The following is a 25,306-nucleotide window of genomic DNA, read 5'->3' as shown; positions in this document are numbered from 1 at the left end:
TATTTGTTTTTTTTTCTTTCAAGAAATGTTTATTAGGTTGCAAATTGGCAAATTTACAGTCACTTACTATAAAACTTTCTTATGAAATGCAAAAATCTTAAAGATCAAATAGATATCATTTTAAAGGAACCCTTTCAAGTTCAGTGAGAGAACTCTTTGCAAGTAGCATTTTGTATTAGTTTTAGAATCTAAGTATTTTGGTTTTATGTACTATTCATAGCCCGTTTGATTTCATTATTGTAGCTACAATTCGCAGGTCATTAAAAGAATAAAATACAGACTCATCAAAAGAAGGAACAAAAACTGTCTTGAAACTTCCTTAAGCTCCTCTTAAGAAGTTGTGCAGATGTCAAAGATAAGCAGAGGGATTTTTTTCCATGAACATTTGTCTTTTGGGGGAGAATATACCCACAAAAATTTAACTTCAGAGCAGACATTTTGAACTTACAAATTGTTGTCTAGCTCGAAGAAAATTCTCATAATTTGTGCCCAGCTTAATGGGATTTTGGGAAGCAAAAATGAATAAACTTGAAACAAGAAAATGGTGTTTAGTTCAGTTTTAATGGATTTTATTAGCAACTTCTTTTTCCCTTTCATCATCTATATGTGGAAACTGCAAACTACTGATTAGGTAGATAGATATAAATTTCTACAATTAATCTTTCTTCAATGGCTATTTTTCTTATCTATTAAACCTGCCTGAATGAAAATGTTTCTCACTTGGGAGGCAACTCTTCATGTTAGCAACATCTTGCATTTCAAAAATGTGTTGTATTTCTCCAGTCTCAATCTCTGCAGAAGCTCAGAGAGCAATAACAGAGCAAATGATGAAAAGTTAGGTGATGAGAGAAGATAAGCTTAGATAAAAATGTGAAATATGATTTAATACTCACTTCCTTTTTCTTTAAAGAGTTCATTAACTGGCAAGGAAATACTGAAATTTGTACTAAGCAGCAACCTTTTCATTGCCTAGTGGTAGACTCTAGAATTCATTTGAATTTTGCAACCTGGACAGATCTTGTAGCAAGGGTTGTTTTTTGGTATGTATTGGTGTAAGAAAACTTACTACCAAGGTATTATGTGATTAAAAATCAAATGAATGCAGTTAGTGTTACTTCTTTTTTATAGCAATGTAGTATTATCTCTGGAATATGAAATGGGATATTTCAGTTTGTTTATGCAAATCAGGTTTAACTGTGCCATAGCTCTAGTGTGCATCTTGTCTTCTGGGTTTATGCCTGGAAGGAATTTCTGAAGTAAAAGTACTTCCTATCACATTGTGTGAGTTCAAAGGCAAAGGGCAAGGATGAATGTTAAAAAAATTATCTTAGCAAATATTTTGTGTTCATGCCAAGAGGATTTTCAAAGCCTAGCAGTGCAATGTGTGAGTCTTAGACTTCAAATCACTATGACTGAAGCTGCAGGTTCTGATACTAAATACAAGCATTTTTGCATAAATACGAAAATCTCATTTTTAAGTTGGTTGTAGATATTAGTGAAGTTTAAGAATAATGTCTTGCTTCTCATTGTATTAACCTTTATCCACCGTACTAAAAGCAGAGGATTTGATACGTGCCTTCCAAATAGTAGAGTTTATTCCAAATTCAGTTAAGTATTTCTGCGCTTAGCTGTTGCGGAAACCAGGAGGTGGGCTGTCTTGGGTTTCATATAGCATCTTTTAAAATACAGCCTTTATAAAGTAGCCTGCCTAGTTTTGCTTTCAGCTTGAATAATAAGCAGGAAAGCATTTAAAAAAAAAAAAAAAAAAAAAAAAAGAAAAAAACAACCAAAAAAACCAACCAAAAGTGCCTGGGGCGTAGTTTTTGTCTTCCCACAAGAGGGGAAGACGTATTGTATTCACTTGAAAAAATGAATATACAATAAATATGGAAAGAGGCCTGTGAGACAGAGAAAATCAAAACATAGAAGACCTCTACACTACTCGTGTCTGTCTGTGGGTGAATTAAAAGATGTTAATCACTAAAGGGAAAGGGTTTGAATATCTGTGAGTTTTTTTACATAGGATTTTTGCATGTGAATAACCTGGCTTTTGATATTAAAATAAATTGTTTAATTAAGAAGCTAAACGGTTTCTTTACGTATAAAGAGATTTTTAAGTGGAGGTAGACTGCTTTGCAGCATAAATCACTTGTTAGACAGTTCTCTAGCCTTCCTTCTTGCCTCTCCCACCCCAAAAAAAAAAAGCTGCCTAGAAATCACCAGGTAGGATAATTCTTAAATTGATTTGGAGAATGTTTAACAGATTTGTTGTCTTTGATTTGTGAATTGTGCTGCTTGGTGTTCAAATCATATGCTATCCTGAAAAGGTTTTCAGTCTATTACAGTGTCATCATGTAATTATGTTGAAGCATATGATGATAGTGTTTAATCCTTAGGATGCCTTGCTGGGAAGTAGTGCAAATAATTATCTGTGCATCGGTGCAGATTTAAAAAAACAAAACAAAACAAAGCCCACCCCCAAAAAAATCAATACTGCTTGGTGCCTGTTTTGCGTATTCCAATTAATGATTTTGGATTTGACTTAAAGTTCTGAAATTGTTTGGAAGTAGGCCATCTCATGCTGAGTTGAAGCATCAGGCCATTTTAAATTAGATACCGAGCATGCTCACATCAAGTACCCACTCTTTTAGATTTTGCAGTGTGTGTCTCTGTTCCCCGTTAGTAGAGCTGTCATTCAGCTGAAGTAGAGGAGAGCACAGCATGCCCTTTTGTCATCTTTCTATCACTGCACGTATGATTTCTCTTGGAACTGGAAACTTGAGATGTGAGACAAGCCTTGCTGTTAGATCACCAGTGTTTTTGGTGAGTTGATATTCATCTCTTTCTAATGTCTTTAGATACCTCAGATAAAACTCAGCTTCATGCTTATCCCTTATTCTCTGATAATGGTATCTATTTGAAATGTCTCTGCTGTCACTCAATTCAGTAAAATTATTCTGGTATGTATGTATTAATTTCTTCACTGAAAAAGAATTGCTTTTTTAACAGGAATGCTAGGCTGTTTCGCTCAGAAGTCAAAAAAATAGGCATATATCTTTTTTATTCTGACTTCAAATTAGCTAACTATTCTAAATATAGCAACAGTTCCTCGACCATCTCTTCTCAGTCATTTCTCATTTTCTTTATGTTCTTAGTAAATTGGTTTAAAACTAGGTTGTTTTATGTATCTAATATTTTAGAGGGAGCTTGAGTAGTCTTGCAAAAGAGATTTATGTAAGACAATGCTGAAAGATATTTGGTTTCAGTACAAATTGCTAAACGGTGTAATTTAACTGTTGTCATCTGTTAATTTTGCTGATCCATGTATTTTCTTCTTTAAACAACTAAGAAACAGAAAAAGGCATCTCCTAGTTCTTTGTTGCAATTGAGATAGGTAGGATATAATAGGAGTTTCTGAACACATTAATAGTTTTTGTAATAGCTACAGTGAATGTTTGATACGGCTTAACATTTAACTAACTTCTGATTAACTGTGGGGAGGCCAGACTTATGATTCAAAGTATTATCAAAGCTTAGTTCTTGCACTTGACTTAAAAAGCTTATTTTCCTCCAAGAGTATCTGCAAAATATAACTTTTAAATTCTTTAATGTAAACTATTTAATTTATAGCAAAAAGACAGTTAACAGTATATTTCTAAAACATCTAAACTTGGGTTGTAAGAAGCAGTGAGTGAATTGATAAACTCTGACACCACCCACCCCCCCAAAAAAGTTGGTTCCTAATTGCACTTTTCTCCCAGTGAATAAGGATGATTTAAGGTCATGATTTAACTTCATGTGCTTTTTTTAAGGTTTCAGTTGTGACATACTAGAGTTACTTCCTAAAATATAGTTCATCACTGGATTGAGGTTTGAGATCTTAATTATAAAACATTCACATATATTTTTGAGCTGGGGACGGTTGTTTGTTTTTATGAGCAGATACTCTTCATCCTATTGTGATTGTGCAGATATACTTTAAATAGTCTTCTGGATGAAAGATTTGGAGTACAATGGGATAAACTGCCTGTCAGTGAATTCACTGAGCCTAACAAAAGAGATTCTTGCTAAACATAACCCCTGTTATGATTCCGATTGACCTGATTCATAGGAGTAAAATCAATAAACCCATAAGCTTCATCATTGTCTTGACAGTCCTGGTGTGAAGGAAGAGAGGACGGAGAGTGGTGTGCGTGAATCTTAAGTATTTGAAGATTGGTTTGCTTGACCCCCTGATACAGGGTTCTCAGGGAAATGATCCAAATGGGTGTAATAGTTAAGATTTTTTGTTAAAGCCCGAGGATAATGCATTTAATTGAGGCCTTGCTGTGGCAAAGGGCTGTCATAACCCATCAGAAAACCTGCACTTTGGCTGCCAAAACAGGATTCTAGTGTGCGGCTCTGATAAATGATGAGAGAGAGACAGCGAGGGGTAACTGCAAACCTCTGTTGTGCAAAATATATTACTATGCTGACTTGTTATCTTCAAAGCATGTTATTTCTAATACTAAGTTTTTGCTCTTACAACTAGAATATGTCGTTTGATAATGGTAGTGCCTTCAGGTGCCATGAGCTGTTTGTCTCAGAGATCTGGAAAATGCTACGAAGCCATACAGATTTGCCATAGGACAGTTTCCGGATGAGCAGCAAACCTAGAAAACTTAAGACCTTATAGGAAGGGAACAAAGAGGTAGGTAAAGACTTATGTTAGTGGCTGCAGAGCAAGCAATGGGAATGGCAATGTAAGAGGAACAGTGTTATGAAAGGTAAACACGTGCAAAGTTGGACTTAGCTGTTTTGGCAGTGTTCCTTTATCACTATGAGCATTTCAAAATGTGGGATTTTTGGTTTAGGTTGCTGAAGAAGTTTGAACTTAGTTATTAACTAAGAGTAAAAGTATAAAAAGTCAAATTTTATAGATTTTGTAAGGGAACAATTGTTAAACTCGAGGAAAGCAGAAATTTGCAAGTGTTAAACATCTCAAGTTATTTTTATAACCTTGATCTTGTCTATTTTACTCTTCAAAATAATGTTTATCCTTTCCTTTGAAATAAGTGCTGACTCTGGTTAGTTTTCCAAAACGAGGAATTCTTATAGTTATAAAGGTTAACTTAAGTTTTACAGGCAAGATACTATCTACTCTGCAGTGCTACTCTTGTCTATACCCATTTTATTATGCGTATAAGTCCACTTTTGGTCATGGGTACCATGCAGAAAAATGCGCCTTGTGTTTATGATCTCAATGGTGATTGCACATAAATCAGTGAATTTGAGACCTTCGAGAACCTGACACCCTTCTATTACCTTTTGTTTTGCTGTAATTTTATTGTGTTAGTCTTGTTACTTCCTTTAAATATATGTGTGTGTGTATACACACACAAAATATGCAGAGGGTGAATTTGTATAAGGGCTGCTGGTTGTATAAGCTTATTCAGAATGTGCTTCAGTTGCACTGAATTGAGGAGTAAAATGCAAAACGATAGTTTTATTCCATTTCAAATAATGTTATGATTCAGTCATTTTACACATGCCAGTCATCAGCAGGATTTTATTTTATTGTGGATCAATATATTGTAAAGTGCAGTAAAATACCAGAATGTAAGGCTTAAGTTTTTATGACTCCACTATGTAGACCTGTCTTTCAGGCTTTCAGAAACTGTAGGTCTCTGGAAGGATATTTGAGGTGCCCATTCATGTGACCCACAGTGCGAGGCATGTAATTCACCTTGTTCAGTTATTTTTTGAAGAGGATGAAAAAATGGATTCCGTTTTTCATATGAATAAAAAGTTACTGACTTGTGTGGCGTTTCCATTAGGAGAGCAGTATACCCCTAAAATGTGGTAATGACTTCAGTCATTTTGAGGAAGCACCGCTGCTGAAATAATGTTTAAATAAAATTTGTGCTGCTTGATTTTTTTTAAAATACAAAAGTTTGCATGGAAATAAGGAAAAAAACATCAGAAAATGATGTGGAAGTTAGGGATGTGGGGCGAAGTGGAGCCTCTTGTATAGATATCATTTAAGCTTCCTGCCAACTATTTTTTGAATTATTAAAATCTTCTGGACAGTGAAGGCTCAGTCTTTTTCCATTCACATTGTCTTCTAAATGAAAGATTTTACTACTGCTGACAATTCCGCATACTCAGTTCATGTGCCAGATGGAGAGCCTGTGACAATTTTAGGCTGAAGGTTGTGTCTAAAAACCTTGTCAGCATTCTGCATCAAATCTTGACCCATTTTAGACAGTATGCTACAATCCAATACTTTCAAGAGAATAATGCCGTTTTTCAGGGTTTTTTTTTTTTTTAGAGTGGAGGAAGGAGTGGAACTATGTTTCACAAGCATGATCTAAATTTACTCTTCCAAATGAAAAAAAAAACAACCAACCAACCCAACAACTGCACACCAGTATTCATTTAAAATAATTGGATGCAATGTCAGCATTGGGTCTGAGATTTTGTGAAAGAAAGCATTATTAGTTCTTTCTATATGTATGTAGTATAAGTTGAGAAACAGATTTATTTAAATGAAAACCTAAAATGTTTTAAATTGTTTTATTTTTAAAAAATCTTCAGCTTGTTTGTACCAAAAGAATGGAAATGGCAAGGAGTTGGCTAAGTCCTGGCTGAATGAGCTGAGAGTTGTCTCTACTTTTTCAGTACAATGAGGTTTAAAATAGGTATTAGATACAGTCCTGTGAATTTTGGCAGATTTTAGTCGTGAAATACCAAATCATTGCAATACAATACTGAATAGGTATTTAGTGGAAATGTCTATCAATAAAAATTTAGAAAACGATTTTATATAAAGCAAGTGTTGAGAGCTTTACTTTTCCTAAAAGACAACCAAGCATAAAACATTCCCTTTTGTAGGTCAGAATTTCTATCCCCTCAAAAAAAAAGCACAGGGAAGAGAAAAGGGGAAAAACAAAATGAAAAAAAAGTACAGGAATGTTTCTCAAAATAGTACATGTGTGTTAATTTTTTCCATGTGTTTTCAGCACGGTACAACATCACTTGCCTTATGTATGTACATGCATCCGTATTTTTAAGAGAATCTGGAATACTATTTTATGCTCCAGAGAACATCAACATTTGAAATGTTTTTAGGATATTCGGTCTTACGCACTCTTCAGTACAGGAGGCAATAACTTAGTATTGAAACATCTCAGTGGCTTTAAGAAAACTAGAATTGCATTATGCATTCTTAAAACTAATTGAATTTAGTGGGAGTATATGCCATACAGTAACTTAACTTGTTTCAAAGACAGTCACAAATTTATGCTCTTCCAAAGCACGACCATCGAGAAAAAAGAATGAAAAGTTTAATTTTTATGTACTTATGTATGCAATTCATATCTTGTGATACATTCTTGTCCAAAAAACCTCAAACACCGAAACGTGTTCTACAGTTTCCCATTTATACAGAAATGATTAATTTAATCAGTATTTCAGTATTTAAAGTTTATTCACAAATTTATCTGTCTGTATTTGTATTTCAGGTGCTCCCTTTGCATCTTTTGCCTTTATATAGAATAATGTGTGCAGTTTTTTTCCAGTGAATTACATAGTCGACATAACCATGTTAGTAGATAATCTCTCATTTACATTAAAATTAACATATGGGAATTAAATAAAGACTTTTTAATCAGTGAAAACATGGTGTTTGATGACAAAACTAAGTAACACTCGTAGTGGAATAACCTTCAAGGTTTTAATAAAACAATATTTGCTATAGCATCTTTTTACAGAGTTCTCTTTTTCGTGTGTGTGTTTGTTTTTTGTTTTTTGTTTGTTTTTTTTTTATTAGGCCAAATCAAGTGTGACCTGTGATTAAGTTAAAAACAAAAAATGGCCGTATTGCACTATTTCAAATTGTGCCAATTCTTTATGACAAGGTGTGTTCAGCATATAATGAAGGGAAAAACGTTCTGACAAACAAGAAATGAGAAAAGGTTTTCAGAACAGTCATGAAGAAACAGGAGACCAGTACAATTTTGAACAATTTTACTAAACAGAAATCTGTCTGATATAAGTCGTTGTATCTTACCTGGGAAACCTAAAATAGACTTTTTCTTTGTTTTTTTACTGTTCTGATAAATAGTATAAAACTTTATTTTTCCTCCTGGAGAAAATAGCCTGAGATACCAAGGTTGGCATATCCTGGCGGAGAAAGAAAAGGCATGACTTAAACAATGCCATTTTCTGTAATGCCATCTGTTTCATCCCACACTGCCCAGTACATTTGTTTTCTCTGTGAGCAAAGAAAAGACAGATATCTTTAGTAGCCCTCACGTTGAGGCTGTCAAAATAAGTACTTTAGTGCTGCTTCTGAAAGTATCTCAAAGTACAGTGTGGTTCTAAGTCATAATGTGTTTCCTGAAGAGGCAGCTCCGGTTACCTGTCTGGTAAAGTCTGGCTGCTCCTCAGTGGATCACAGCAAGGCCCATGCGAGGCAGGATCTGCACAGAGGATGAGGGAAAGAGAAGGTGGCATGAATCAAAGAAAATAATTGGGTCATGGGATTTTACCAGATCATTAAAATTATATCCTAAAGCGTATCTTACAGAAACATCTGTAAGATGTAGCTGGTTACACATCAAGAGGGAAAGGAAAACCAGCTACTGAACGGCTTGCTTGAGCCCTTTGGAGTACTCCTGATGCTAAGCAGTTCAGACTTTTCTTAACTGCTTTCTAGACCTAGTGAGTTTGATTTTTTAAAACTGGTACTTGATAGGTTTAGGCTGAATTTAATTTCTAACTGCTTCAATGATCGGAATAGGTTGAGAACATTCCCCACAACCTGCCGTTACAGCATTAGTATCTCACAGTTCAGTTGCATTTGGTTGCTTTAAAGATGGGGAGTATTTTATATCATGATAGTACAGATTGGAAATGGAAACAGAGGCTTACTTAACCAAGGTCACATAGAAAGTTCTAATGAAGCAGAAAGTGAAGCCAAAGGGCATATCCCTGATGCAATTAGCTTGATGTTGTGATCCCTGTATGACTGTCAGTGAAATACCTCAGGTACTGAAATACATGTCAGTGCAAATCTGCACCTGCCCCCATAGGAATAAAAGCCACATTGCTCCAGAGAAACTTTTTGCTCATGAGACTGGACTGGTTTTGAGATTTTTAGCTACCAGCTTTGTGTTATCCCATCTAGAAATTCCACATCACTCACAGCCTGTTCTAGTGTCTTAACATGGGACTGCTCTGTAACATGATAAATTTAAGGTCCTTCATCAACTGGGGATCCTGAGCACTAAGGTATTCTTCTCATTGTGTTCTGCAGTGGTTCTCATTTGCAGGATATATTCAGATTGATAATTTGATCCATTGGATGCGATTTTTTTTATTTCATTAGCATGTCTGTGTTGAAATCAAGTAAGAACAGTTTCAATTTTGTTTTAACAGAGCTATTAAATATATTAATCAGCGTGGGACTTCAACAAAATTAGAGTTATTTAATTTCTTCATTATTTTGTTATGGTGACACATCTATTAGAGCAGCAATGTGTTGTCTTCTGACAACCGTGTTGAAGTGATGTTGGGAGATTCTGACTGCAGTGCCCTGCTCCATTTTCATATAAAAATTTCTGCAAACTTCTACTGCAGCTGTGTAAATCTGGGAAAAAAGTCTGAGAACTATATATGAAAGAGTAATAACACAGCAGTCAAGGGAACAGAAGCTAAGAAATGTTGGAGTCACTGCAGTGTGAGTGCATGGGGGTGTGTACATATGTGTATAGATAAGCCTAGCCAGTACTTCACATTAACCACCACTGCCTTGTAGTTTCTCTAACATGTCTAGACTTTCCTATTCCAGAAAGCACTTTAGCTTCCCAGGCTGATTTTTTTTTAATTCTCTTGTTCCCTCTATAGTTTTATTTAAAAGGTTAAACAGAAACGGTAGAGCTGTTTTCTTGAAAGACAATAGAAGAAAAATATTCTTAGTAGTTTTAAAATGTTTTTCAGCTGGTTCGCTGCAAAGCTCTGATATCCCTGTAGCATTGAGGAAAAGTTTACAATTTAGAAGACTGGACCCTTTTTCAGTGAAAAACATTCAGTCTGTCTGCAAATAGTGTATACACTTTCTCTTTTTAACTTGTGGGACCTCTTGCACACATCAATAGCATGCTTACTGCTAAAAATCGAGGCATTGTGACTGGTGAATACACTTGCAATTGTCTACAGCTTTCTCTTATGGAATGAACACAGAAGTTTAATTGAAGAATTACAATAACAAGTAATAATAATGAGTAAGACCCTGCTGCTGAATCTGCTGAAGACAGTAGATTCCTTTGCTGAGTCTGTTTACATCACAGCCCTTACTCTGGAGGCAGAAATTATAATTTACAGATGTTACGGTTTAAAGTTACGGACAAGTAACTCTAGCACGTCATCTGTGTTAGAAACAGAACCCAAATACATAGAATAAAGAAGCTTCTAGCTTTTAACTATATGATCTTTCAAAGTGTGCCAAATTCTTTATGACTCTGGAGATGGTTACTGGTAATTCTGTTTCTGTCACAATATTAAATTCAAGTTTTCTGACAGGCAGTATTAATTTGTGTAGCCAATAGATGTGGATCATCAGAATTTATTCTGCAAAGAACTGAACTGTTTGGAACATGAGTCTTCATATAATTATTAGAAAAAGGTGTCTTCTCAGTCTTGAGTACTGAATATTTGATATCCCAATTATTTTTGAGTTATCAAAATGACTGACCTAACAGTATTTTGTCTGATGCACCTCGGTGGAATGCACTCATGGAAACCATGCTAGTGAAGGTAAACAGCTGCTGTGCACTGGTATGAACACTTCAAAAATCATTAAAAGAGAGTGGGAGAAAAATTCTTACAAAGCTATCTCTTGCACTGTCATCCTAATCCTCAAGGAAAGGCTGCAGAGTGCATTTGAAAAACAAGCATAGGAATGAAATTCAGAAATCTATTAGATCTTAAAACTCATTAATTGTGTGGGTTTATACCACATAATTTTCTTGTCCACTTCAGCTAATCCCATCCCATGTTAGCACCTTCTCGTTCAGGGGCAGAAAAAAGGAATTTAATAAAAATTTAACAAATCTCACTCTTCTTTGCTGGACTGTAACGCCTTTTATTCTCAACTAGTCTGATAAACATACCTAATCTCAGTTCAGCATGATGGTTTTCAGGTTGCCTGTATGGGTGGGCACCGCTGCCTTTATTTCAAGCTTGAACCAATAGCTTTTGCTTTGTAAGCTTGTGTTTCCAGCATTGTCAGTAGATGTTAACAAAAGATGCTGATCCTTATGTAAACTTTGCCTTGCTGGCTTCAGTGCTGCTTGTAGTAATTCTAATACCAACATTTGACATGATTACTCCGTGCAGATAGCTGACAGAACATACTCTTTCAGTTCATTGGTTGGGTTGGTCAGTTCATTGTTTTGTTCCTCAGAAAAAATATAGGATGTCAAGGCTGGCTAAAACCACTTTATGACAGTTCAAGGGCTTTGACTTAATTGCACATAAGAACCTCGAAGTATGCAAAAATAATGAAGGTTATTATTTCTTTGTGTTAAAAGTAAAGGGGCGGTCCAGGAATCCTTGGAAATAAGAGGAAAAATACCAACCTAGAAGTTCTTTAGATGCATTTTAAACCATAGAGATTGTAACATCCTTTGGGGCTACACTAACCTATTAGATAAATGTGCAATGTTCACACAAACTCAAAGCTAAGTATATTAAAAGAAGTGCAGCATGTATCTGGTTTTCAATACCTGTGTTGGAGAATTTTTGGATTGCTTAAAACCTCTGGTAAATTTAAGAATTAAGTTTTAAGATACCTTTCTTAAGCTGTACTTACCTGAAGTAGGTTGAATTTGGACCAGTGAGATTTGATAATTGATTTTCTTCAATACACTGTTCAAAGTCTTGCGTTACTGTTTTAGACCTTCAAATGTGCGTTCAATACCTCACCTCATTCAGTGTGTGAAATAAAAAAGCCCTGGGGTTCTTTCTTGTCATTCCTTAAGGTTACTGAAGATGACTGGTAAGTAGTCACAGGATTTTTCATTTCGAAAGTGACGCAGGATGTCACTTGTCCAATCTCTGGCCCAAAGCAGGGTCAGCTCTCAGCTGCAACCAGGCTGCTGAGGGATTTATCCTGTATGGTCCTGAGAGCCCCCAAAGATGGAAACTCCGCAGAGTTTCCCTGTGTAGCCCCTCTGGGTAACCTGGCCCGCCACCTGACTGTCCTGCACGAAGACGTTTTTCCTCATGTGTGCTGTGAACCTCTGTGGTTTCCATCCATGTCTGTTGTCTCTCAACCTCTGGCCATGCTCCACCGTGAAGAGCTTGGCTTCATTCTCTTGATACTTTCCTTGTAGCTACAGTCAGGCGGCTGTTAGAGCCCCCAAAGCCATCTCTTCCTCAGGCTGAGCCAGCCCAGCTCCCTCAGCCTCTCCTCACCGGGTAGGTGCTCTAGCCCCTGGCCATCTTGGTGGCCCTCTGCTGAACTTGTGACACTTTATCAATCTCTTCTTTCTATTGGGAGCTACAAAACTGGACACAGTCTTCCAGGTATGGTCAAACCAGCGCTGAGCAGATCCCTCCCTTCCCGTGATCTACTGGCCGTGTCCCTGTGATGGCTGCTGGCCGTCTCTGCTGCCGGGGCAGGGCTGGCTGGTGCCCAGCTGCCGCCCCCCAGGCCCCGGGGCCTTTCGGCAGAGCTGCCCCCCAGGCAGGCAGGCCCCGGCCCGTGTGGCTGCCGGGGATCGTCCTCCCCAGGGCAGGGCTCTGCCCTCGGCCCTGCTGGGTGTCACTGGGCTCCGGGCGGCCCCTTCCTCGGCCTGTCTGGGTCCCTCTGGATGGCAGCCCCTGCCCCCAAGTGTATTCAACCATTTCCCCCCCAAACTGGTGTCATCTGCAAACTTGGTCTAATGAAGGCTCCTGTCCTTCTCTTTTCCGTTTCCCATTTGAACTTCAACTTCTACCTATTGCATACTTGAACCCATCTAGCCAACTTGGCCATCTCTTAGCATTAATCCAGCCAGATCATGGTCTCCAGTGAAATCTTTAGTCATCGCACTGGACATAAGCTTTGATGTCATTCCCTGAAATTTATCTGGGTTTGTGCCACCGGCTTGCTTGCTGCTGAGCCTTCCCTGGAGTATGTAGTTTGTAAATTGAAAACAAGTTCATCAAAGGGTTGCCACAGCAGAGTACCTACAGCGTTGCTTATTAACAACTGCTAACATGCAAATGTTTGCTTAGTTAGAAAACAGTGCACACCACTCTTCATCAAGCTTTTCCTAATTTGTCAATATCCCTGATGGAAGTTTGGAAATGTTACTGTGTTAATGTTAGTGGACCATTCTTCTGTTACACAGTTGCTAAATTTTATACTTCTATTAAAGGGTTACTACACACCCATTATGATGTTTCCATGGCTGTTGGCTTCCTCCTGTTGATTTCATATTTTTAAGACTCTTAGATTAAAAGTCACTTTTCATAAGTGGTATACAAATTTTACATGGAGGTCAGTTAGTTTTTCAATGAGGGTAAATTGTGTATTAGATGTCACTAATATAAGCCAAAAAGATTTGAAATAACATAATTTTGCAGTCAGTCTTTGAATGTAGAAGACTGCTACTTACTTGTGTGTTTACTGTATCTAAGGTTTATCCTCAAAGCTACACTAAATGTCAGAATTTTTTTAAATGTTCATTGGTTCACCTTTCAGAAAATACTATTGTTCCTATGCTCACTTTTTAAAGAACTTTTTGAAGCTGATGAGAAGGGATGCATCAGAACGCTGATAAGAGCAGGCAAGTGATATCTGTGCGGCAGCAGCCTTCTGTGAGATTTTTTTTAACAGAAGATTGCTACTAATACTTCTATCAAAAGTATTTTTATTTCTAAAGATTTCTATCATAACTTGAGAAAATGGGTGTCAACTTTAGGGTTATACATCAATTTAAAATCTGTTTTCATTAACTACTTCATATTTATCAGTTCCTAAAACTTTTTTGCATAGATATGGGTTGAAGATGAATGTTGATTTAGACTGTTTGTTTATTTTTTGAAGAGAAAAAGTCATCTTTAAATACTAGAAATTATAGGTTCGGAGAACCTTCAAGAACAGTACCGTGATGCTGCTTTAATGTCTTCCGTCTGGATTAATTTCTTTTACCACTGGAGGGAGCAGAAGATTGTCACAGGCTTCACTGAATGGAAGAAGAGCATTTATCTTCTGTTTCAGAAGGTTCAGGTCTTTGTGCTGAGCTGTGAGAGACTGTGGGTCCTTCATGTCTGGCACATGCTTGAAAATCTGTTTTGCAGTGAATAAAATTCCTAGATAATTAGGCTTCATGGTTGCTTTTTTCTGAAGAGTTACACTCTGAATTTGGACTGGATTAAACATCAAGCATATTTTAGAAAAGGAAGGGAAGAAAATATCCTCTACATTATTAGTAGTATGAAGAGTAGATTGTGTCTGGCTTAAGTAGAGTGCTAAAATTCTTCTCCAAACTTTTGTTGCAGCTGTGCCTGAACACAAGCTCTCTCTCCGCATAAGAGTGCAATCTAAATGACTACATCACTTGGATTGGGATGCAGTTTGCTTTAGTAGAAGATGCTGTAGCTGAGAAATGTATTTATTTTTTTTTTTAATTAATAAGTGCATGGCTGTTGCTTTAACCAGACATTTGTCTTAGTCCTGGTCTTCCGGAAGTAAAGCTAAAAATACTCTTTCCTTCCTCTAAAAGCATTGGAAAGGAGGAAACAAATTCATTTTCATGGTTTCTTGCCACTTTAATTGCATAGAATCAAAGGCCATATGCATGTAGGGTACTATAAACATGTTATTCTACAAAGACTAGGAACTCTAAATGCTGACTGCTTATTCCCAAGCTTATTTAAGGTTCTCTGTCAGTGTTTATATGTCACTGTAATTGAGAAGAAGTGTCCCACAGGCTGTTGAGGTCTTGCATTCCCTGCTAGGGTTGCTGGGCTGGTAATGTTCATGCTGCTTGCAGGTTCTTTTACGTACCTTTAACCTGTTTGATGTTTGGGCCAGAACAAGACGTTCCAGTTGCAAGCCAAGGTTGGGCTTTCCCTTTGGAAAAACTTGTTCCGTCTGTTCTGCCAACAGCAAGCAGTCAAAATTCCTGCTTCAAAAGTCATTAATGTTTTTGTTCGTGGTGCATACAGCTTCAACTAAGCAGAACAACCTTAAAGAAATGCTAGAGCAACACATCAGTGCTTTCAGTCACAGATTTGTAGCAATTTTGTAGATACAGCAGAAATAGCAGAAGACAGCCAGTAAGTCCCGGAGCATACCAGCAACTGGGTTTGGTTGCAGTCAGGACCAGTGATGTCTTTCCTATAGGGTCATTTGCTGTTCCACCTCTTCTTCCCTGTTTTGTCAGATATAAGCTGCCTCAAGGCCCTTCCCCTGCACTTTTTTTTTTTTTCTTAGTAGGACATTGGGTTATAAGTTTTTTTCTGACTGGTGTCTGAAACAGCTATGGATTCTTATTCTAGGAATATAACCACCTGAGGATGCTGACTGAGCTGGCAGATGTCACTGTGAGACTTTTTTATCAGCATGGATAAACATGATGACTTGAAAAAGGCAAACATTACTGTTTTCAAAACAGGAGCAAGAAAGATAATCCAGGGAACTAAATACTGGTCAGCTTCACCTCTTTCCCTGGGAATATTACAGAGCAAATTCTCACAGAAACTATATCTAGGCCTGTGAAGGACTGGAAGGTAATTGGAAACAGCCGGCATGTGTGTATCAAGGAGAGATCTTGCTTGACCAACCTGACTGCCTTCTACGGCGACTTCAAGTGAGGGGGAAAACAGTAGAAGCCACTTAGCTTTTAGGAAGGTTTTTGATGTAGTTTTGTGTAGTATCCTTGTCTCCAAACAAGGGGGTATGGATTGGATGAGTGGACTACAAGGTGGGTGAAAAACCTGATCGCACCATTGGGCTTAAGGAGTAGCAATAAATAATTTGAAGTTTTAAATAAGTGGCTGTTTACAAGAAGTCTTTCTTGTAGTTAATAATGGGGCTGAAACTCTTTCAACGCTCATCAGCAAGTTGGGCAGTGAGGCAGAATGCACCATCAGCAAGTTCCTGGATAACACCACCCTTGCTGCAGGGCAGGGTGGTCATTCACAGGGACCTCAGCAAACTGGAGGAGCGAGCAGATTGGAACATGCTGAAGTTCAGCAAAAGCAAATGTGCAGGTGGAGGAGCAGCATCCCAGAAAATGGCATGTGGTTCCTGGTGGGCAGCAAGCTCTTAGTGTTATGCTGTAATGGTGATGAAGGCTAACCACATATTGACCTGCCTTAGCAAAAGCGCTGATTATTCCCCTTAATTCATCACTTTTTGAGACTGTATCGGGAATAATGTGTCCAGTTTTGATCACTTCAGCATGAGAGAGAGAAACCTGAGTGAGTCCAGCACTAGCATGGCTACGGGGCCAGGACGTGACCTACAGGAAGAAGCTGAAGGGGTGTGTTTAACTGGGAGAAGGCAAAAGAAGGGATGTAATTGCAGTCTTGCATTACCTATGTGGGCTTTATAGAGGAGATAGACTCTCCTCATAAGCACGCAAAGAAAGGGCAAGAGGCAACGCCCATAAATTGCAATAAAGTGTGTTCTAAGAGGTTAATATAAAATTAAATAATAATAGTATTTAAAAAAAAAAAAAAAACAAACCACAAAGCTGTTGGGCACAGAGAGGCTATGGAATCATCATTCTTGAAGATTTCTGAAAATCAAGTGGACAAGGGCGTTTGCAACCTGATCTGGTATTGAATTTATCTCTGAGTGTGGGGTTGAACTTGATGACCACCAGGGGTCTTGTCCAACTTACATTTTTGTTGGAGTCTCATTTATATGGAAAATCTTTTTTACTTAAGGTTTTTATATAGCATAGCACTTATCCCGAGACTTTCCATAAGACAGCCTGTTGCATTCATCAGAAGCACATTTCCTAAACCAGATGTCTAAAGGCCTTAGTAATAACATGAATGTAAAGCCCTGTATTCTGGGGAAAATATAGGTAAGGTTGCCAAGTGGTCATCTGTACGTATGTACCCAGAGCAATTTTATTTTGCCCTGCTCCTTTGACCAGGTTATGTTGTTTTGTCTTTATATTGGCTTGACTGAAAAACAAAATAATTTTTCTTACTTGAAAATAGCAAACTAGGTTTACTGGAACAGTCCATAAGTCTCTAGGGGTTCCTATGCTTAACAGTGACAAATTGTGACCAGTTTTCATGCTCCGATTTAGATTTTCAGGACCGATCTCGACTATCTTACATTTTTATGATACTAAACTATTTGTTTAAAATTATAGTGCTTCAGTACTGGATGCTATCTCAGTTTGCAGGCCATTCAGAAGTGGAGAGTTAGCTTTTTGCTGTGAAGTAACTATTTTTATTTTTCACTGAAATAAAAAAATGGGAAATAGCAGAAAGGTGGTGTAATTTAATACTAAGTTTTTCTCTCGTTCAAAATTAACCCTTACCTGATGATAAGCTACCATGTCTCGAACCTGGTAGTTCTTCTTTCTTCCAGCTGCATTGGTCCTGCTTGTCTTTGCCTTCAAACATCATGTGCTAATGCTTTATCAAATCTTAACTCTGAAATCAGGGCTGGAGACTATTAAAGAATCTCAGATCCTTCTGGAAATAGCACAGCTCTTACAAAGAGAGGCATTAATGCCACGGAACTAACAGGAGATTAATTACTTCTATAAAGCTTATCGTGTGCTAACAAAAAAGGAGGAAAAGACTGCCAACTTAATTTCAAGCAGTGGATCAATTTTGTACGTGAAATGTGCAAGCAAGCGAGAAAGGGAAGCATAGTCTCTAGTATTGACCACTTAATACGTGACTGGTGGTAAAACTCTTCAATTTTCCAATGATTTCTGGATTGTTAATTTTCAGGGTCAACTCTGATATTCCATACCTTTCTGGAAGCACCCTTGCTCAGGTTTTGCACGCCGTACTTTTGCCTTTCTAAGTATGACAGGTAAAATTGTTTCAAAGTAGGTCACTTGCCTTAAGGGTTAGCACTGGTGGATTTTGAAGCCAACCTCTTTCTGACACAGAAAAGTTGTATGATCTCACCTAATTTTAAAACTCTTTATTTCCAATTTACATGCCTTGGAGAACTTTTATCTGTTTGTTCTAGCCTCGAGCATTACTTAGCTTTCCTAGTGTTTTATCTGTCCAGATTAGAATCGTTTTTATGTAGTGTAGTCCTGTCCTACTTCATACTGCTTGTCCAGGTGAGGCTTATTCCTGTAATCTTCTCTCATAGAGTGGATGGTCATATTGGGAAACCTTTATTTTCGTTCTGGTTTAAAGTAATAGGTATAATTAACTGACATAGGTATGCCACAATTATATTCTGATTCTGCTGTCTTTCAACCTTTCTCAGGTTATGGACTCATTAAAAAAGGGACAAAAAAAAGGTCAGTGGGAATTGCAGACTTCTTCATGTTTTACCATAGAGATAGCCGCAGGACACAGAGGTAGAGATCTCATGTTAGAACCATCTGCGTGCATACAGGATGCCATTCACGTTCTTGTGTATTTTTTAACAGATATTTTGTTAGTTAAGGGTGCCACCTTATATTTGTACTCCTGAATTTTTTCCACCATTGTTGCTCCTTCCTCTTGGTTATCCATTTCTTTCTGTATGAAACTCATCTGTTTCTCATATTTTATCATATATAGCTCATACCTCTGATGATGCCCCTCGGCTTTGTCACCAGCATACCTCATTGCATATGCCTTTCTTTTTAGTTTATAACGAAAACACTAATTTTAAGTTAGTTCTCTTAACAGGATTGGAATCTCGCAGTAGTTTTCTGTGCATCAGTTGATTCCTGATTTTGCACTTGGCTTCTTCCCTGCCCCAATGGCAGCCTGTTCCCATGCATTTATTTCTGTGAGTTCATTCTGCCTCCCAGCTCCCATGGTTGATACTGTTGACATTGAAAACCGAGGAAGAATATTACTCAGGTTTTGGTCCCCATCCCGGCTAACTCCCATTTTAAGCCCTTTTTGACTGCATACCAGTTTTGGGTTGTTTGTCGGTTTTTTTTTTCTAGTCCTTGTTCTTTCTATCAGAAGAGTGGTTTTAGTGTCTAACTTGAGTCACCATTTCTTTACTTTGAAGGCCTGTGTGTTCTTTTTGGTTTGTTTTTTATTTACCCTTTCCTTTAAATTTCTCAACTTACTCATGCTGGATCGTTATTAAAAAGTTTTGATTTATTTTGTGAATTTTGAACTTTTTGCTGCAAGATTCTTCTCTTTATAGGTTACAGATAAATTTGCTAATTATAATGTCAAAAAATTTCAGGCCTCTTCTGTACTGGAAGGCTTGCACTGCCCTCGCTCTAGTTGACTGAAGGCAGTGCTTTCCCACACAGTGCCGCCGTTGATTACTAACCAACTCTAGATTACCATACCGTTGGTTCAGGGCTGTTGAAAATCTGTGGGCTGTCATATTTAAAAATGTGTGATGTTTATTTGAAAGTATTCATGAAGTAATCTTTGATGTTTATGACTTTAATAGGAAAGATCTCTGTCTGTACTCTGGTCTAAATTTTGGGATTTGTAGAAGACCCCAGCCATCCCTGCAACTGCAGCTCTAGTTTTCACTTTTGCAAAAGTGAGTTTTACATACCACATAATTTATTTGTGCTGATCATCTCCTTTTTGCTTTATACTTTTAAAGTAGAATGTTAGTCCATGTTTTTTTCTTTCCTGTATAGGAATTTGCTTCAGTACCTCTGTTAACGATCATTCTTTTCCTTTCTCTGGTGTTCTTCACAGTGCGTATAGCTTTGCATACTGCACTAGTAGTTTTGTTGCATCCATTTCAGTATCAAAGTACCTGATCATAGCACACAAGGGCTATGTTTTTGCTGATTATTATTTTTTTTCTTTTTGTCCAGTTTCCTAGCTTTTTGTTTCCCAATGGAATTAGGCAAGTGCTTTCTGAGGATCTTAAGAGTCCATTGTGCTTTCAAATACTCCCTGCAAATGGGACAAGGCATCCAGGATAAGAGAAAGGATAGAGGGGCAAATGTTGGGGCAGAAGGGAGGTCAAGGCAGTGAGAAAGGTGGCCTGGCTGAGGGCCACCATGCGGAGTCAAGAACTTCTCGGTTGGATTAGCTGGAGCCTTTTAGAGAGGTGCCCAGTGCTGTGGTGGTCTGTGCTTGTCTTTGCTCTTCCCCTCCAACTTGGGAAGTGTTTTATGAATATTGCTGCAACAAGAAAAAACTTTGCATGTTGAAGGTAAATCAGAAAAGTGTATTTAGATAACGTAGCCAGCATCTGTTCTTTTTCACTTTTTCTGACTGTAACGTTTTGTCTAACCCTGTGATATGCTCTTAAAAATCTTTACTCTTAGCTCCTGTTGAAACTTAATCCTGTTGTTAAATGTTTTGTCTTCCACCATCTAGAAGTAGAGATTTTATTGGTAGAAGAGAGTCGGTAGTTTGGAGCTGCAGTAGCATTTCAGAAGTATGTGACATCACTCCAGTATCAGCTTTCTCGGAGGCTAGCAATCCTGACAGCTAAGTTGCTTTTTCTCTGGGTCAGGGTTGTGCAGTACTCATTGGGGAACAGCTTCCAAGAGAAAAGGGTTGTACCTCACATCCTTCTGTGTTTTTTGTTGTTTGCGTGTCAAGCTTTTGGTAAAGAATGAATTTCCCCGGAGATGGGTGAGTAATTCTTATACATTTTAACAGCTGATTTTCTTTAGACATAAACCATTTCCTCCTTCTTTAGAAAAACATTTTTTTCCCTTTTTTTAAATTCAGCATTCAATAATTCACAATATATGCAAAGTAACACACAACAGTTACAGCATTCAAGTTAAGATTTTAAATAGAAACCTAATTTTAGGTAGAAATTAAGTGTTTACTGATTTAGTACTTACTGTAACTGTGTATAACTTCCAAGATTTTTATTCAGACATGCTTGTCTACTAGATCACATGTCTAAGAGATTGAATGTAGCAGGAATTTGAGCTTTTTTAATTAGCTTGCAACACTGGATGGGAAGTACTCTCCAAATAGACACTTGCAAGTTATGTTATTATAAGATACAGCTCATATGGCAATGTTAATAGATGACCATCTTTCAGATGTTATTTTGGGGGTTGTATATGTGTGTAGGGGGGGACCAAATGGAAAACCAGATGCATTTCTAGTCAGTGTATCTGTATGCGTGTCATCTGCCAAGCTGTATATTTATTTCTATATGAATGTCATATATTGAGCTGCATAAAAATTATTTAGAAAAAAAAATAACAAAACACCACAACCCACAAAACTGTGTCTGGTTGTAACTTAAGTTCAGTAAAATAACTGAAATACACTTTAGTTTCCACTTCATGGTATCTGTTTTCTCATTGCAGAAAAAATTATAAAATACACGCCTCCTTTTCTCCCCCGTAGCACGTAAAGGTCTAATTGTAAAAGTGCTGCAATACTATGACATTCGGAAATCTTGGCAGATTCCAATTTTGAAAGGGTTTTTATTTTAATATGCTGATAATCTTCCATATTAAAGCTAGAAAATTACAGCACACCTGTCTACACAGAGATAATTTGCAAGAGAAGCCCAGGGTTTTGCTGTGTCACTTTGGTTCTGGTTTCTTTTGGTGTTTTCTTTAAGGATTACAAGTCTTGATGGATGAATACATGCAAAAATATCTTATTCATCTGTTTGAAGATTCTGGGGAGTAGTGAAACTCATCTTAGTAAAAGTTAGATATTGATTTCCATCAGGAAATCATTTCCAGACTGAATTTAGATGGTCTGAGTCAGAGCTGTAGGTAGCTACATGGATGTAATACGTTAGCTTTCAGAAGCCTGTGCTTAAGATAATTTCATTAATGCATCGACTGACAATTTTTATGATACAGTAGTGTGGTGATGATATATTGCAGATACAGAATTGATATCATATTTATGATTTATGTCATTTGGCAGATTACTATTAGCATAAAAGTTCCTTTATATCTCTGACTCTTCATGTAGGTGGCTGGCTTCCAACCCAGAACTAAAAGCAATGAGCTGTGGGAAATGCTTTTTAAATTCTTTTGTCACGAATAGAACTATTTTCTATGTCATTATAGTTTCCAAAGAAATTTTAATGTTGAATTTAGATAAATTTTAATGTTTCGTTTTAGTGAGATGTTTATAATACCTACTTGGATTATTTTTTTTAAAGCTTGTTAAGTTAAATTTTATTACCAGTTTTATCACTGTTTTTTTAGTGTAAATTGGGCTTAGCCAAAATAGGGTTTTATAGTCAATTATATCAGACTGTCTTCAAAGATGTTTGAAGTGTATTGTGCTTTTTGATATATGTAAACCCTATTGAATGTACTATTAAATGGAAAAGAATAGAGAAGTTATACACAAAAATGTGATGCTGGTGGCATTTTAGGTTAGGAGTTATGTTAGTTGAATGACACAAATGGCTATTTTCCTGTTCTGTTGACTGGAATTTAGGATTGTGCATAAACTTCTAATTCGCTGCTTTTCTTTACCAAACAAACCCCATGTAACTATACTTTTAAATTAATCAGGATAAGTTGCTTAAATCCTTGCCAGGCAAAAAAAAAAGGGGGGGGGGAAGTGGAATGAGAGAGGCCTTTCTGAAGTGTAGGTCTAAAAATACTTATTACATCAGTTAGCTTTATCACATAATTGTTAATATGAAACTTTCTGGGTTTGTTGGTTAACTGAATAGAGCCAGAATTAGTGTGAGTTTGTGTGGTGTTGGCTGGAATTTTCCAGTTAATTTTTCCTACCTATAGGAGGAACGGTCTTGCTCTTAAGTTTCCCATTCTCTTGAAGGATTAGGTTTTTTTAAAGGAGAAAAGGGTACAGTTTAAATATAAGCAAGTGTTTTTAAACCTTAAAGTATATCTTGATTGAAATGTGGCTACCTAATATAAACTAAAAGAGGAATATATTGATGTATTTAAAGGTATATGTCACCAAGCCAAGTGACTGAAAGAAAATTCTGGCTTTGCTTCTAAATTGAGCTAGTTGTATCAGTCTGCTTACTTTATTGGGAGAGAGGGGGGCAGGAAGGGGGGTTAAATATGTTTCTTCTAGTATTGAAACTCCTATTTAATCTAAATAATATGATCCCTAAAGGAACACAAACCGTGAACATTCAGTGTGATCTGTATTTTCCCTTATCTGGCATTAGAAAAAGATTTCCTTCGTGAAAAGAGTGAAAGCTGTCATTTCTGCCAGAATTTTTCAAAAGCTTGAGGTGTGGTGTTTATTTTGGGGGGTGGAGAGAGGAAGGGGTGAATTTCTGATTTTACCTGAGGAGTGAAATAGTTTAGAGCAATGATCATTGGACAAATTCTTTACCTCAAATATCTTCTGCCTAATGAGGAAAAGTATGAACAACATTCATCGCGAGGTATTACCACTTGTTCACACTTGCTTTTGGTGAAGCTAATGAATTTATTGCTTGGCCTAACATTTTATTTGATTTGCATTGGTCTGTTTTCATCTTCTTGAATGTTCCTTTTTTGCAAAATACTGAAAATGCTTATTTTGTGAAGACCGTGTTTGCTTCTATAAAACATGTACTATGGGATCAAACTTCTAACTTAGCATTAAATCATTAAAAACTTAGCTATGTAGCAATGCCAATCATTTTCAGGGTTGGAACTATCCAAGAAAAAGAGAAAATAAATTTTATCTGAAGCTGATCTACCAATATTTAATTTGGCTTGTACATTTTCTGCTCCTTTAAAACGCATTAAGTAGGTTGAATTGTTTGGTCTGGATGTTTTTGCCTCAGTTATGCACCAGGCAAAGAGCATGAAGAGGGAGGAGACCATGGCAAGCTTTTTTGCTGACTTGTAGTTGGCAGAGCATTTTCAGACTCCCTGCCTGAGGCAGCCAGGGAACAGGAGCAAATTGAGTGTTAGCATAGCCTGTAGTCGGCGAACATCTGGAAACTTCCCAGCCTAAGGCAATAACACGGCCCAGCTCCCTACACTCATGCACCGCAGAAGAGTTATTCAAGTGGCATTTAGTTTTCAACATGCAAGAGTTAATTTTGTGCCCATTTTTCATGTGGAATGAGCAATTGTTGGTGAATTGTCCTTCCCCCAACTTCCCCCCCCCCCCAACCTTACACTGTTAAAATTCCTGACCTTTGCTTTATGAGACTCAGATGGGATGGAAGGAGAATTAATATTCACAAATAGTAGTTGATTCTACTCAGTGAAGACCTGGGTTGTGGAGTTGCTGTCTTTAAAGTTGGTGTTGCTTTGTGATCTCTCAATTCTTATTGAATGGTCAGTCTTAAACATGATGCAGAAAGGTTTTCAAAAGTTGTGTCTTTAAGTGACATTTTTATTGCGATGTCCACCATTAATGAGTAACATTAGTGTACATACAGCTCTAGACAGTAGCCTGTTTGAGAGGTTTCATTGCCGTGTTGGTCAGAGCAGACTTACACAATAAAAGGAGTTAGAGCTGGTCTGTGATGCCTGTTCTGTGATCTACGCTGTGCCTGAATCTTTAGTGTATACCATGAATCTGGGTTTAAAGCAAACAAACAAGTGAACAATGCTCTCTTCTGCCAGGAGGAACAGGGGTCATTTTAGTGTAACATCTAGGGTTGTTTTTTTTTTTGTAACAATGGTAAAGTGTTCTGCTACTATAGACCTTGATGGCCCTAAATATATTTCAAAACTCTCACACTTCATAGCTAAGAGAGGGGGTACACCCATGTAGATGCTGGATACCCATAAAGAGTGCTAGGAAATTGTGGATACAGGAAGAAAATCATTCTGAAGCAATTTAATGTCAGAAGGTACGTTATATGTAGAACTGTATTGAGTAGCTGGCGATCTATAAAAATTCTGCATAGCATAGTTACTTTATAGGTCTGGAATATCTCTAAAATTTCTGATTCTGGAAATGTTGCATAAGGTGAGAGATACTGTAAAAATATCTTTTTTTACAAATACTATGTTTTATAGTCTTGAAATGTAGCCTAAAATCTGCTATTCTGATAGAATGTGTAATCCAGAAAGAAAAAAAAAAAAAAAAGAGGGAAGGAGTTTTCACTTCTGGGTTTCGTATGACAGTTCATTGCCTCACAAATCTCTTCCTTATGTTCGTGTTTTCTAGTGGTAAAAGGAGAAATGAGTAATACTCCATATGGTAAACTGCAGATAATTTATCTTCTTGGGTAGGATTGGATTTTACTAGTCCTTTAAAA

The 25,306-nt window shown here is 37.2% G+C and overlaps 1 protein-coding gene across 21 annotated transcripts in view; it reads left to right on the top strand.

Moving 5' to 3' along the window:
• PLEKHA5 (pleckstrin homology domain containing A5) overlaps window positions 1-25,306 on the top strand; it is a 182,775-nt gene that overhangs the window by 64,626 nt on the left and 92,843 nt on the right. Inside the window, exon 1 of one of the 21 annotated variants that reach the window (XM_063358509.1) lies at window positions 2,805-2,823. The exons of 19 other annotated variants lie outside the window; for them this stretch is intronic. Coding sequence is in view for 1 of the 2 variants with exons in the window: in XM_063358475.1 (XP_063214545.1) it covers window positions 20,735-20,754 (20 nt within the window). In the remaining variant the exon portion in view is untranslated. Of the gene's footprint in view, window positions 1-2,804; window positions 2,824-20,648; window positions 20,755-25,306 lie in introns of those variants that run through there. One more of the 21 variants, XM_063358475.1, reaches the window with a different exon arrangement.

This window comes from Chroicocephalus ridibundus, chromosome 1 (genome assembly GCF_963924245.1).
Source record: "Chroicocephalus ridibundus chromosome 1, bChrRid1.1, whole genome shotgun sequence".
NCBI classification, from domain to species: domain Eukaryota; kingdom Metazoa; phylum Chordata; class Aves; order Charadriiformes; family Laridae; genus Chroicocephalus; species Chroicocephalus ridibundus.
This window is presented reverse-complemented; position numbering and strand designations above follow the sequence as displayed.